We start from the raw sequence: 13,803 nt of genomic DNA, 5'->3' as shown, positions 1-13,803 counted from the left end.
TCCCTTCCTAAGATCTGTAAACACCTCATCTCATTATGGCATCAGGCACAGGCTTAAGATCCAAGATTTTGTTGTCTAAATCAGGTTCAGATATGAATGAACCTCCTAAGACAGTTCTCTGGGTACAGGCAATCAGTGTGGCTCGTCTCTACCTGAAGATCTATGATTTAAAAAGATAAAATTTATGCCTCCCAAAACACCCAGCATACAAAGGTGAGACAGAAAGAGAAAAATAGTAATGGACATTCTCATTCAAAAAAGGAGGAGAGTATATAACATTCCTTGATCCATAGTAATTTTGAAATTCACAGATTGTCAGGGTCTCCTACTATATAGTGCAGAGAATGTTCCTTGATTAGGGTCCAGTTTTGCTCTTTCAGAATCTTTTCCCAACCCAGCATTCTTGATAGCTGTTGGTTCTACCTTTTGGATCTTGACTCTATAACTCCCTTCTTTTCTATAAGATAAGGCCCAAGTTTACAGCTGAGTTGCTTTCTTTGCCTGGTTTCTGCCTATACAAATTTTGGAACCCAGAAGTCTCATTTTATTTTGTATTGCCCCTGTCCCTTTTAGTCCAAATTGGTGATACTTCGGCAATACAATTCTCTTTAAAATTGTGTTTGTTTTTTATGCATCAAATTACAGATTCATGTAGAGAACAAACGTATGGACACCAAGGAGGGAAAGCAGGGTAGGGGGAGGGCGTGGGAGGGGATGAACTGGGAGATTGGGATTGACACATATACACTAATATGCATAAAATAGATAACTAATAAGAACCTGCTGTATAAAAATAAATAAAATAAAATTCAAGAATTAAAAAAAACTTAAAAAAACCAAAAAAAAAAAAACCAAACAAATGTACCATACTAATGTTAGATGTTAATAATAGCAGAAATTGGGTGCGGGATTTATGGAAATTCTGCAATGTTTCTGTAAATCTAAAACTGTTCTAAAAAATAAACTTAAAAAAATCTCAGAAAAAAAAATTACAGATTCACTTCATTAAATAAAAATCACACACATAAACTTTTCCAAGATGGGCACCTCTTTCTTTAGACTGCAAGTCAGGGTTCTGTGGAGCAATGCTCTTAAGATTCTTACATCTTTCTGATGTCTTAACAAAGGGTTGCACAACTGCAAAGCAAGGTCATAAAACCTTGATCTGATCTTCACTCAAGTTCCTGTTTTACTATCAGCATCCTGGATTTAATCTTTACCCTGAGACCTGTTTCTTACTTTGATAATCTTTTGATACATGGAGAGGCTAAACATTTTCCAACCTAGTAAGTCCAGGGCAGGAAACATTCCCACTAAATTATGTTTTAAGAAGGAATAGTTTCTTCTTTGGATCATTCTCTCTTTCCATATTTTATCATAGTTGGCTAAAAGAAACTTTCACTTTCAGCATTTTGTCTGGAAGTCTTAGCTGGATCCATAAATTCAACTGATGTATTTTCTATCTTCCAGGTTACCATGGGCAACAGTGTGGACAAAAAATTAATACTACATAATATGAATGTTGTTTTCTCCAACTTGCAATGGCAAGTACTTCACTGCTCTTCCAACTTCCACTACTAATCTCCTTGCCACACTTCCAGCTTCCGCCTATTACCTTGTCTAAAACCTATGCCCTGCATTTTGTAGGTTTTCTTTATGGCCACACCCCACATCTAGTTACCAATTTCTGTATCAGTTGTATATTGCTGTGTAACAAACAACCCTAAATCTTAGTGACATAAAAACTTGGTATTGCTTCTCATGATTCTGTGGGTTGACTGAATGATTCTTCTACTGATCTCCCTTGGTCAGTCATGAGACTGTATTTATCTGGCAACTGAGCTTGGGCTATGTGCTAGGATGCCTTAGCTCTCCACGTGGCTTCTACACATGACTAACTTGCATTTCCTTACATGATGGTCTCAAGGCTACATTTCAAGACGGCTTTGCTCACGTATCTAGCACTTTGTTCAAATGGCTGGCACAGCCAGGCGTATCTCTCTCTTCCATGTGCTCTCTCCAACAAGGCAGCTGGACCAGTTTACATGGTGGCTGAAGGATGTAAGAGGACAGGACAGAGCTGCCAAGTTTCTTAAAACCTAGGCCTTAAAGCCTAGGCCTACAACTATCACAGTATCACTTCTGCTGCATTTATTGGTCAAAGAAGATTACAAGGCCAGCCTGGATATAAACAGAGAGGAAAATAGATGCCCCTTTTTGATGGGAAGAGTGTCTGGAATTTGTGGTCATCTTTAATCCACCAAAATGACAATGACCTCAAGACAGTGTAAGATCCTCCAGTGTTTCTTGATTCTTAGATTTCTTTCTGTATATTTTACATTCTACCTTCCACAGTAGACTTACAGTTCTTTGAGAGCAAACACTGGAGAAGAATAATTTATACAACCCTCTAAAGCCCCTTACTTAGAATATGTCACATAATAGGCACTCAAGAAATGATTAGTGAATGAATGTTGGCTGAATGAGATGTTCAGTCTGACTTTTATAATGTATGTATTATTTTATCCTAATTCCATGTAGAATGGATTTCTATTCACGGTAAACTTGCCAACTCTCATTAACTAAGATATTTGATTACCAATAGCAGAGATTCCATAACTGTTGCTTTAATAGCAGTCTTATAAATAGGATCTTCTTTAGTGAAATGGAGCTTCTCATAAATAGAGTCTTTCTCAAGGACAACAATTCTTAACCCTCACTGCACAATAGAACTATCTGGGATGCTTTTTAAAAAATACCAAGCCAGAGTTCTTCTCCCTAGACTAATTAAATCAGGATCACAAAATGCATTAGGATTTGTCTATAGGTGATTCTAATATGCAGCCAGGGTACAAGACACTTTTCTAGGGCTAAGACTTTTAAACTATGCTTTGCATTCCAAGAGGTAACTTTGGCCCAATCTCACTCAGCTTCAATCACAGTAGTCCAGCTTTTTTATCTGATATATAGATACATAGATATAGATATAGATTTAGACCAATTTAGTTCACCAAAAGAATATGATGCAAAGATAAAATTTAAAAACACTAAGCTGTTTTGATAGCCTAGGACTCCTAGCATTATGAAATAGGACAAATAATCATTAAGATATTTTTCTTGGCACTTTTATGGCTGGTCTACATGAACAACGTTGAAGTTGTAATTGTTTAGTAAGAGGCAGGATCTTCCTTCCAACACCTCCAGGGTGTTGCTTTATTTGTGCAAAGCCTTCTGACCACATTGCAGATCTGAAAGTTATTGATCATCTTTTCTATTTACCCAAAGGTTACACAGGACCTAGTCTCTGCATATAGCAGATCAAGAGACCCTTTCTGTGGCTCCATGCTAGGTGCTTTGCAAGGCTCAATGCCTGACAAGTCCCCAGAGCTTGTTTTTCAAAGGAATAGCTGCCAATTCATTTCCCTTGAACTATACAGGCCTAACTCTTGTGGGAAACTTTTACTCTATAGAGAAAGGTAAGAACTGCTACAGAGAAAGTCTTCAAAAGCATTATTTCTCTAAAGGCTAAACAATTTTTCTAATAATCAAAGTAGAATCAAGACTAGAACACTCTGTTATTTGGCAAGCTCTACAATTGAGCAAGCCATGTTCTTCAGGAATAAGAGCTTATTAACAATGTCCACATGGGCCTTCATTCTAAGGGTCCTATAAAGTTGGTCCCAACCACATTTCCTCTCCTCTCTGTCGTTCCTCAATGCCTTGCAATCTGCTTATGCTCAAACCATTCCGTTCAAACTTCTCTGGTAAACGTTGCCAAATCAATGGACAGTTTATGGTCCTTAGGTGGCTGCACATCTGTGTTTAATCAGGTATCTCTTCTCTAAATTCTCTAAATTTTCTTCCTTGTCTTCTCTGACAACACACTCTACGGGCTGTCTTTGGCCATTCACTTTGTACCCTTTAATGGAGTCCTTATCTTCTCTTCCCAACCTTAAACATTAGGGCCACTCACGTGTTCATGCTTGGCTCCTACTCTTCTCATTTATGCGTTCCAGTAATTTCATTCACGCTCTTTGTTTTAATTATTAACAACTGCTGGTGATTCCTAAATTTCTTTGGGCTCAATGTTACATACTTTTGTACTCAACAAATATTTTCCAAAACACAGTGCCAGTGTGGATTGGTCTGGAGGGGCTTCTAGCAACATCCACATGTTGTGCTGTAACCCTCCGCCACAATTCCTTATGTTGATTTCTGACCATTACTCTATACACTTTCTTCCCTTTACTCTTTACATGTCCTTCCCTCCTCTTCCTGTCCCGAACTTCAATCAGACATCATTATAACATCACAGTGTGAGAGCTAGAAGTTTGCACCATGAAAGAAGAGAGATTTACAATAAGATTTACTAGTCTACTCTTTCTGGCCAATTACATGCTCTGCAGGATGTCATCGGAGTGTCTCTTTCTTAGAATTAACATTCAAATTTTGAGTTCTCATTTTTTATAGGTAAAAAGATGCTTTAAGAAGACATCTTTTCCTTTTGCTCTGTCCTTCTGTTTTCATATTGTCACACATTCTTCATGTTGTTTCCAGCATCTGTGATCTTACTTGTTTAAGGGAACTTGACTTTTCATCATGGACTTGAACCAACATTTTGGTAGATCTTCCCTGTTCCATGTTAACCTAGGGTGCTTGGAGAAAGGGCAGTGAAGTGCTACAGGGCTTGGCAGTTTACTACATAGCACTGTTTCATATGGTGATTAACGTCCCCTACGGGACCCAATTACAGAAACATTTTGTCTCTTTCCTTTGCACAGACCTAAATGACATTTAAGGGCTCTCTTGAGAAGCTCAAATTGATGTAAACACTCATATGTTCTGTATCTTTCCTGCTTAAGACATGTAGCTAGAATTTTATCTTTACTGCTCATTGGAGACACTCCTGACTCTTGCCTGTAACAGACCCTTGGGTATCAGCTCATTTCTGGTTATTTAAGATTACCCATGACCTTTATAAGGTTGCTGTTATAATAATTCAAGGTGGTAGTCTGTAAGGCAGTATCCAGGTCTGTCTTATTCACTGCTCTATCCCTGGCATCTAGCACATTGTAGGTGCTCACTAAAGATTTGTTGAAAAAAATCTGTGAATGACTATATCCTTGTACCTTTCAGCTAATAATGTAGGTCCCTCTTGTTCATGATGGCTGAGACAGATGTGATACATTTCTTAGGCCACCATTTCTTAGACAGATGTGATACATTTCTTAGGTGTGGGTTTGGGAATTCATCTTGACACCAGGCAAATTTGATAATTACAGAGCAACTTTAGCTGTTCACATCTTGTGCTGTTGTGTCGAAGGTCACTTAGTCCCTACGTCTTTCAAGGAAGAGCCTGGTCCAGTTGCTGAGCACAACTTGCTGGGCTGGTTGCATAATAACTTTACTTTAGCATTAAGTTATCCTGCAGTTCATCAGAGGGGATTAGTTCCAGATCCTAAAAGCCTTTTAATGGGAATAAGAATTAGGGAAATAAGAAATCTGATTTCAGATAAGCCTATGGAAATTTCCCATAGAAAGGTGGATCCCCAGAGTGGCCCCAGAGACTGACACATCATGGCAGGCATTCTGTCCAGTCTTTTCAGATTCCTTTGTGAAAATTCTCAGATGGCTAAACACAGTGACCAGCTTCCACAGCTACAAAATATCAAGGACACATTTCTCCCATTAGCCTCTCTCCCAAGGGGGCAAACCAACATCTTTTCTCAGGAATCAATACCACTGCGTCTGGGTCACAAGGAACTCAAACAGTTGCTCTCTTCAAACTTTGTTTGCATCAACATTACTCTTCAACATCTGTAAGTCTCTGTTTTATATTCAAATGTTGAAAACCTATATACTCTACACCATCATTTCCTGTGGAAATTTTTTCAATAACAGAAATGTTCTGTATTTGGTTGTCCAAAAATGATAGCCACTAGCTACATGTGACTACTGAGCACTTGAAATACGGCTAGTGCGAGTGAGGCACTGAGTTTTTAACTGAATTCAATTTTGATTAATTTAAATTTGAATACTCACTTGACTGTAGTTGACCTGCCGTGTTGAACTGCGCAGCTCTATACAACTGAAATATAGACAAACACAAAAAAAGAGCACATGAAATAGTCTTTAATTATGGTAAAATTAAAAAAGCAACATATTGTCAATAAAGAAAAAAAATTCAATAGACAAATGTGGAGGAGAACACTAAAAACACTCATTTCTCAACACCTAAATGTAGGTATTGTTAACATTGTGGTGTATGATACCCTTTCTAGTATTTCTCTTCAGTTTTCTGTAAGAAGGGAAAACAGTGCAAACTGGCTAGTATATGGCTAGAATGGTCAAGAGAACAGCATGAAAATCCCAGGTGATCCTGGGTTTCACTGATTACAAGAGCTATGCGAGGATCTGTCTCCCGCGTAGACAACAGGCTGTGACCCCCCGTCCTCACACAAATCTCTTCTTCATAAGCTGTCTATCATGCCCCCAATTCCCACCATATTTAGGATGACATGTTTCTGTTAACAGCTAAATGTTACGCACAGCACCTCCTGACATTTCAGCCTTTAGTATCTTAGGGGAGCATGGTCTAGATGGTCAGACCTGAGGCTGGGGCACTTGAGGGGCCTGGGCAGCTAAAGGGCAGTGTTTAGCCACTGGGACAAGGAAGGAGAGTGCCTCAAGGGAAGAGACTGGATGGAGAGAGATGGAGAATGCCGTCCTCATACTTTAGTCTAGGACAGGGTCCGGTATACTGAAGGCTTTGTTTATTCACTCATTCCTGTGTTCATTCAACAAGTAATCTGTAAGTACCTATTCGATGTCAGGGTCTTTCAGAGGAGTATAGCATATATTGGGACAAAAGAGCCGTGTTCACTCCCTCATGGATTTTGGAATCTAATATAGAGACAGACAATGAACAGGGGAACAACAAAAACTCAGTTACAAGTTGAGAAAAGTGCTCCTAAGGAAACATGACATAGAGATGAGAGTAAAGGAGGAGAGGATCTCCGTGGATAAGAATAGGCACAGAAGCCTTCTTGAAGAAAGGATCTTTTTACCAAGATGTAAAGATTGGGAAGGAGCTAGTCCTGTGAAACGTGTAGAGCGTGTATGTGTGTGTGTGTGTGTTCAACGCTCTGGAGAAAACACTTGCAGAGGCCTGGTCAGGGAGAGCCTGGAGCAGTGAATGAAGAAAAGGCGGCTGGGCCTACAGTCGGAGAAGTAAGCAGAGGGCAGAGCACACAGGCACCGAGGCCACATAAGGGCTTCACTGTTTATTCTAAAGAAAACAGAAGATATTGATGATGTAGTCAGGAGGGTGACATGATTGTTAGCACTTATTTCTGGTGAAACTCCATGCTAATTGCTGAGGATATAGCATAGAACTAAACCAGCAAAAATCCTTGTTCTTACGGAGCTTATAGTCTAGTGGGAATTGAAATCATAGGAAAGCTGAGTTTAGAGAAACTGCTGAGGATTCAGCCACAGCCTTGGAGGTGATTGGAGACACTCCCTGAGGCAGATAAAGTCAGACAGGTAGGATTCCACCTGCAAGCATCAGTATCTGTCTCCCATCTCAGGAAGGACTTTTCACCTGGATCTTGGGCTCTGCCTTATCCAAATGTTCTCTTTTCAAACTGTTCACTTGTTTCCCGACCTGATAAACATGGTTCTCCTTCCAGGCAAATCAATTCTCTTTTGGTCTAATGAGGTCTAATGGCATGGCTCCTGTATTGTCACTCATTTATTTCCTAATTCAGATTAGTATGGGTTGAAAATTTCAAGCCAGCCGAAGTCAAAAGCTTAACTGTAAACCAGTGGCAGGTTAGATAATGAATACTTCTTTCAGGAAGCATTTCATCTGCTGCTTAAACTGCTAAAGAGACATAGCCAAAATCTAAGCAGTCTTAAATTTACTGTCAACTGACTTCTTGTAGAGAAGCCACAGAAATTCACTGGGCCAATGTCCAGCTCTGCCACAGACCAGCAGCTCATACCCATCCTTGTGACTGGCCAGCACTGGTCCTGCAAACATAGCACAAAACTGTAATGAGGCATAGCATGACCTCTGAGCAAAAAGACAAGATGTCCAGTTCGTTTCCCTTTCTAGATGCCATCCCCAGACAGGTGAAATGGGGTGAGGTTTTCCTTAAGCACTCCCCATCATTTGGCTATAGCCTTGAGGCAAAATTTAAGAGAATGCCAAAGAAATTCAGTAACCAAGATAAATAATACTTTAATGCAATGTTTTAAAACTCAAAATTGATGTAAAATATCCATGATGGACAAAATATCATAATTTTAAATGAAGACAATATCCACTGGGGTGAACACCATTGGCTGGACTTCAGGGGACCTGGGGCCTTCTTCAGCTGTGCAACACGTGGTAAGTTACTCTGCCTCTCTGTTCCCAACGTACAGAGGAACAAACTAAAACCGGGAGAGGTGCTCGTTCTTTCAAGGAGCTGTTAATTCATCAGCTTCTCTTGAGGGAGGGGATGTATGCTTGACACTGGTAGCTTTTTAAACTCTGCTCAGTAATTCTAAGTGCACTAGGGTTGAGGAAAATGACCTGGCTGGCCTGATAAACTAATTGCAACTCAAGTGTTAGCTGCTAAGTGTGGATTCTATATTTCTCCTGCCACATGTTGTCAGCACTTTGACAGTAATACCCTTCTAGTTTAGGGCAGTATGACACCAGGACAGGGTCATGGGGAAGGATGGAGCAATATTTATTGAGCTCCTACTTCCTCTCAGTTATCATGCTAGATGCTGGTCTTTTGGTTTAATTCCCCCCGTCTCCACTGAAGAGATGAAGAAACTAATGTCTGTAGATAGGGAGGCCTTTCATGAAAACCCTCAACTGGCCTCACAAAGCAGATTCATTCCGTGGAGCATTAGACTTGCTCATTTCACAGACCCTCCAGAACTGCCCACGTGTCTGCACTCAGCCATGAACATTTCAGCACCATGAAAATGCAGCTTTCTATTTAGAGTTAGAGAGCCCCAGATTCTCCAGCAGCTTGAAGTGACTGGGGCAGAATTCAGGAGAACAGAGGTTGAACCGGCTCTGGGTTCTGTTGAGGATGGGCTGTGTCTAGACAGACGGCATGAGGAAGTCTGTTTGGGGGTAAACTGGCTCCAGCCCAGATCATCCCTCTGAGGAGAGATTTCCCAGTCCCCTTCTTCCCTTCCCCGTCTATTTCCCCCACTGTTAACATGTTTTGAGCTCTAACTCTGTGCCAAGCACTGTCCATCCTTTGTATAATATATTATTTTTTACTCTTCATAACAACCTTATGTGGTAGGATTTATTAGATCCTCTTCACTGATGAAGAATCCAAGACTCAGTGATGTCAAGTAATTACCAGGCTCCTTGCAGGCAATAAGTAGGATTCAAAGTCAGGTGTTTTTATGCCAGAGCCTGCACTATGAAGCATGGTCTGTACTGCAGACCCTAATACCTTTCCTGTTAGGAGCAACTATTTGAAAATTGGTGGGCTGGTGCCTTCTCAGTCAGCCGTCCAGAGTGTGGTGCAGAGGGTATCACTGAAAACCCAACAGCTTCCCATTGGTAAATAACATAAACTTTCCACCATCTGGGTATTTTCCATTTAAGGAGACAGCATATTTTACCTGGGTCAAGTGGTAGTTTACTCACAGCTCAAGGAAATGCTAGAAATTAGGAGCTCTCTATAGTTTGTCTGACCTCAGCCCATAATTACGGAATCTTACTTCTGAGCATACCAGTAACTTTCCACTTCAGTCTAGGTTGGAAATATTCCCCACCTCCCAAAACCTGGGTATATTATTCTTCAGCATCAATCAGGGGATGCAAAATGACAGCAATTTCAGTATTCAGTGCTTTTTCTTCCATCGTATTTAACCCAAATATACCCTTCATCTTTTGGCCCCATTCTTAAAAAAAAAAAAAAAAAAAAAAATTGGTACCCAGAGAAGATGTTTGAGGCCAAGGAGTACGTTTTATCCACCCGTGTGTCTCCAGCACATAATACAGTACCTGATGCAATGTAGGCCCCTAGGAAGTATTTGGTGCATGAATGAATGGTGTGCTCTGAATGTGAAGAAGGGGCTACTGGACCACCATTGATAGGACACAAGCAGACACATTTTTTTCTAGAAGTGCAGACGGATTTTCAGTAAGCCACCACGTATGTCATACTCCACCTTGCTTCCGCTGCTTTTTCTATACCGCTTTCCTGCAGCTGGATTTACTGACACATCTCCATTGTGGTCCCAGAATTACCCTCACCCCACTAAGTCTGGAGTTAAGTTCGGGACAGGAAGTGTCTCAGTGGCTTAGAAGTCTCCACCACCTACAGGGGGTTAATATTAGGACAAGGTCCGAAAGCAGGATTCTGGGTGCTCAGCTTTATCTGCTGGGTTCATCTCAACCCTCAAGTCTCCTAAGGCATCTCATCTAATCCTCACAACAATCCAGCAAGGTAGACACTGTGCCTGTTAGGACTGGGTTTGTCTGCACCAAACAGAAGCCCATACAGGCAAGAGTTTCTTTCTCTCCCAGAACAAGAAGCTGTAGGACCGTCCAGGGCTGGTCCTGTGGCCTCCTGTGCCATCAGGGTCTTGGGCTTCATTTGACTTTCAGCCCCACCAGCCTTAGTTTGTGGCTTTGTGCTTCATGCTCGCTAGATGGCTGTTTCTCTTTCAGCATCCCGTCTGAGCTTCAGGCAGAAGAACGGGGAAAGGATGAAGGGCAAAAGCAAATGCCAGTGGAATCCACCCCTTTTACAAGTTTTTCCACAGCTCCTTCCAGGGATTTCTGTTTACAGGTTACCAAACACACCAGGGACTCTGGGGATATTCGTGTTTTTAATCGACCACAGTGTTTCTGAAACAATATCGGGGTCCTTTTTGTAACGAAAAAAGGGAGATAAGGCTGGCATTTAATCATGTCCCACCACAGCATGGCAGCCGCTGGGGCTGCAGGGAAGAGCCCTGGGGGCCCATGGATTTGAGGGCCGTGGTTCTTCTGTCCAGTTCATCTCTGAACTTGTCCGGAGATGACCCAGCGTCTGTTCCTGTAATCAGGTCAGTTTCAGTGCCCAGAAAGTTGGCGGGGGGCGGGGGGGTGGTGGAGATGTAATTTCCCGTGGTAACGAGGTTCCCAAAGCCTTGCATTTGGCCCTTGTTGAGGCTGGATATACCATGTTCGGAGCTGGAGGGAAGCAGCTTTCACTCTCCCTTTCACATGATCTGACTACTGAAGGGGCATGGAGGATGTGTTTCCCCGGCACCCAAAGATAACAGGAGGTAGGATTTAAGAGAGCTGGAAGGCACACAGCCATCATCTAGTCTAACTGTTGGGCTTTATCCAAGAGAAATGGAGGTCCAAAGGGGTGGAAGTTATCTCCCTAAAGGGGGCAGAGCTGCACCCACACGTATTGGGTCCCAGCCACACTGCCCACAGTAAGCATGCTGGGGTGAGCTAGGAGTCTGAGGCCAGCTGTTGGGGTACTTCCCAGAGCTCTCTCCCAGCCTCCTTCACCTGTAAGCAAACCATCCAACTAACTACCGAGAGGGCAGAGGGAGGGGACATGAGGTAGATACAGGGGACATTTCTCTGTCCTAAACCAGGAGAGCGTTTTGGCAGAAAGCTGGGAAGGCAGAAGTTTCAGGAAAGTCAAATGCTGAATGGTTGAATGGGAAGAAGTTTACACTGTAATAGCTCCAGGCAGAAACAGGGAAACATATCCAGAGCAATGATGGATATTGTTCAAGGACACTTAGGGCTTCAGTAACAGAGGGAATAGTAATGGCAGCTAACATTCACTGAATACCTACTACGGACCAGGCACTATGCTTAGAAGCTTTACCTGAATCAATTTGCTTAATCATCACAGCAGCCTTATGAGTTCGCTACCAATGGCCTGCAATTTTGCATCCAAATTTCTTGAAGCCAAATGTGTTCCCACTTCAGAATTTTTCACATTTTATAAAAATAGTATGGTGCATATACTGCAATATTATGTAGCATTATGGGGTTTGGGGCAGCACCCAGTAAATGAGTGCATTGACATTTCTGCAGCAAGTGGGCTAGACAAAGACCATAAAAACCCTCACGTCAATCTTGCCACCAAATTCTTGTGGGTGCCCCACTCATGAAAAAACTCTAGGTTTCTGAGCTTCGGGGATTTCAAAGCTTTCAAACTGCATCATTAGCCTCAGTTTCCAGAGGAGAAAACTGGCAATCTGGCTCCAGAGTCTGTGCTGTTAGTTATGTTGTCCTGCTGCCTGGTGATAACGCACGTCCATCATGTTGTATACTTCCAGTATCACTGTAATGCGTGCAACCTCATCTAGTCTTCCTAGAAATGCTAAGGAAGAGGGAGCAAACTCTGCTGCACCTCTTTAACAAATGGGGAAACTGAGACTCAGAAAAGGGGTGTCTTGTTCAAGGGCGCAGACTGGATGGATAGAGGCAGAAGCTAAACCAAAAGTCAGGTCTGCAGACTCCTGGCTCTCCTGACTCCTATTCCTGTGCCATTTGGGCACATTTTTTACGAATTATTTGAAGGAAGAGTACTATGAAGAGAATGGTATTATTTGTGATGATTTGAAGAATAAGTTTGAAGTGGCAGCAGAATCAGAGTGGAAACATGAAAACATTTGCTAACTTTTTGAACAAATTGTAAAAGAAGAGGGTGTGATAGCCTCCTTATCTTCCCCAGATGCCAGAGAGCAAGGTCCTGACCAGTTGAGCAAGGGGACGGCAGCCAGCCCACCCCTCCTGCAACTGGAGATTTGTTCTCTGAGACTGAGATGATCCCTCCTGACATTAGGGTTATCTGAGGTCTCCTGTTTATCTCCAAGGGCGGCAGAGAAAACAGGCAAGCAAGCAAACAATATCCTGAGCACTGGAACATTTGGGCAGGGGGTCTCTGCTTTTGTGTCCTGGAGGCTGCAGCCCAAATATCAGAAAGCCACAGCCACAGAGTCATGAGAAGTGCTGTCTGCAATATTCAGGAAGCGGGCAGAGGAGGAGGCTGCAAAGTCAGCCTCGAGAGCAAATAGATGAGGGACGTAGATGCTGCTGCCTAGCTCTTTGTGCTTGGCATATATGTTGTCCCTCTCATGGACAGGAGAACAGGCAGGGGTGGGGGCAGGAGGAGAGGCAGGTGGCCCTGGAGGATCCTGGGAAGGGTGGAGAGATGAAGGACGTGGGAAGAACTTCAACATTTCTCCACCTTCTCACATCACCACTTCACGGAGCATTACTTCCAGTAGGAATCTTTGGAGGTGTTTCCACTTCTGGCTATAGCTAAAATTACAAATTGGCAGCTGGTGGCCTGGTCTTATTATTTAAGGGTTCCAAAAGGCCCCCCTGCCCTGGCCTGCAAATATCTCACCATTAGAGGAATTCCTTTGTACTGATGAATTCTCCAGAAGACACCACATGCAAAGATTTTGCCAAAGTAGTACCTAAGCACATGCCATCCATCTGTCTGGAATGTTCTCACCTCACTTTTCTATCTTTTAAATTTCTACTCATTTTTCGAGACATTCCTTGGACCTGTTCCTCTTTCCTGGGTACCCCAAGAGGTTTCTTACATACGCCTCTGTTAGAACTATGGTCTCTCTATAATATCATTGCATGTTACAGGTTGGTCTCCCCTACTGGATGGTGGGTATAGTAATATAATTCACAATGACTAAACAGGACAGTGTATGTGAAGTGCTTGGCGCAGAGTACGCACCAAGCAAAGGTTAGCATTTCTCTCTCTTTCCTTCTGTCAGTTCTTCAGTTGAACTACT

At 42.3% G+C, this 13,803-nt stretch overlaps 1 protein-coding gene across 6 annotated transcripts in view; it reads right to left on the bottom strand.

Moving 5' to 3' along the window:
* The window catches only part of LOC309656867 (uncharacterized protein), a 103,424-nt gene that overhangs the window by 24,042 nt on the left and 65,579 nt on the right, over positions 1 to 13,803 (bottom strand). For all 6 annotated transcript variants that reach the window (XR_014261519.1, XR_014261520.1, XM_082453891.1 and 3 more), the window contains one exon: positions 6,043 to 6,088. Coding sequence is in view for 4 of the 6 variants with exons in the window: in XM_082453891.1 (XP_082310017.1) it covers positions 6,043 to 6,088 (46 nt within the window). In the remaining 2 variants the exon portion in view is untranslated. The remainder of the gene's footprint in view (positions 1 to 6,042; positions 6,089 to 13,803) is intronic.

Source organism: Balaenoptera physalus (genome assembly GCF_965194825.1).
Source record: "Balaenoptera physalus genome assembly, chromosome: 3".
NCBI classification, from domain to species: domain Eukaryota; kingdom Metazoa; phylum Chordata; class Mammalia; order Artiodactyla; family Balaenopteridae; genus Balaenoptera; species Balaenoptera physalus.
Note: the sequence above shows the minus strand (reverse complement) of the source record. Positions and strands in the feature narration are given on the sequence as shown.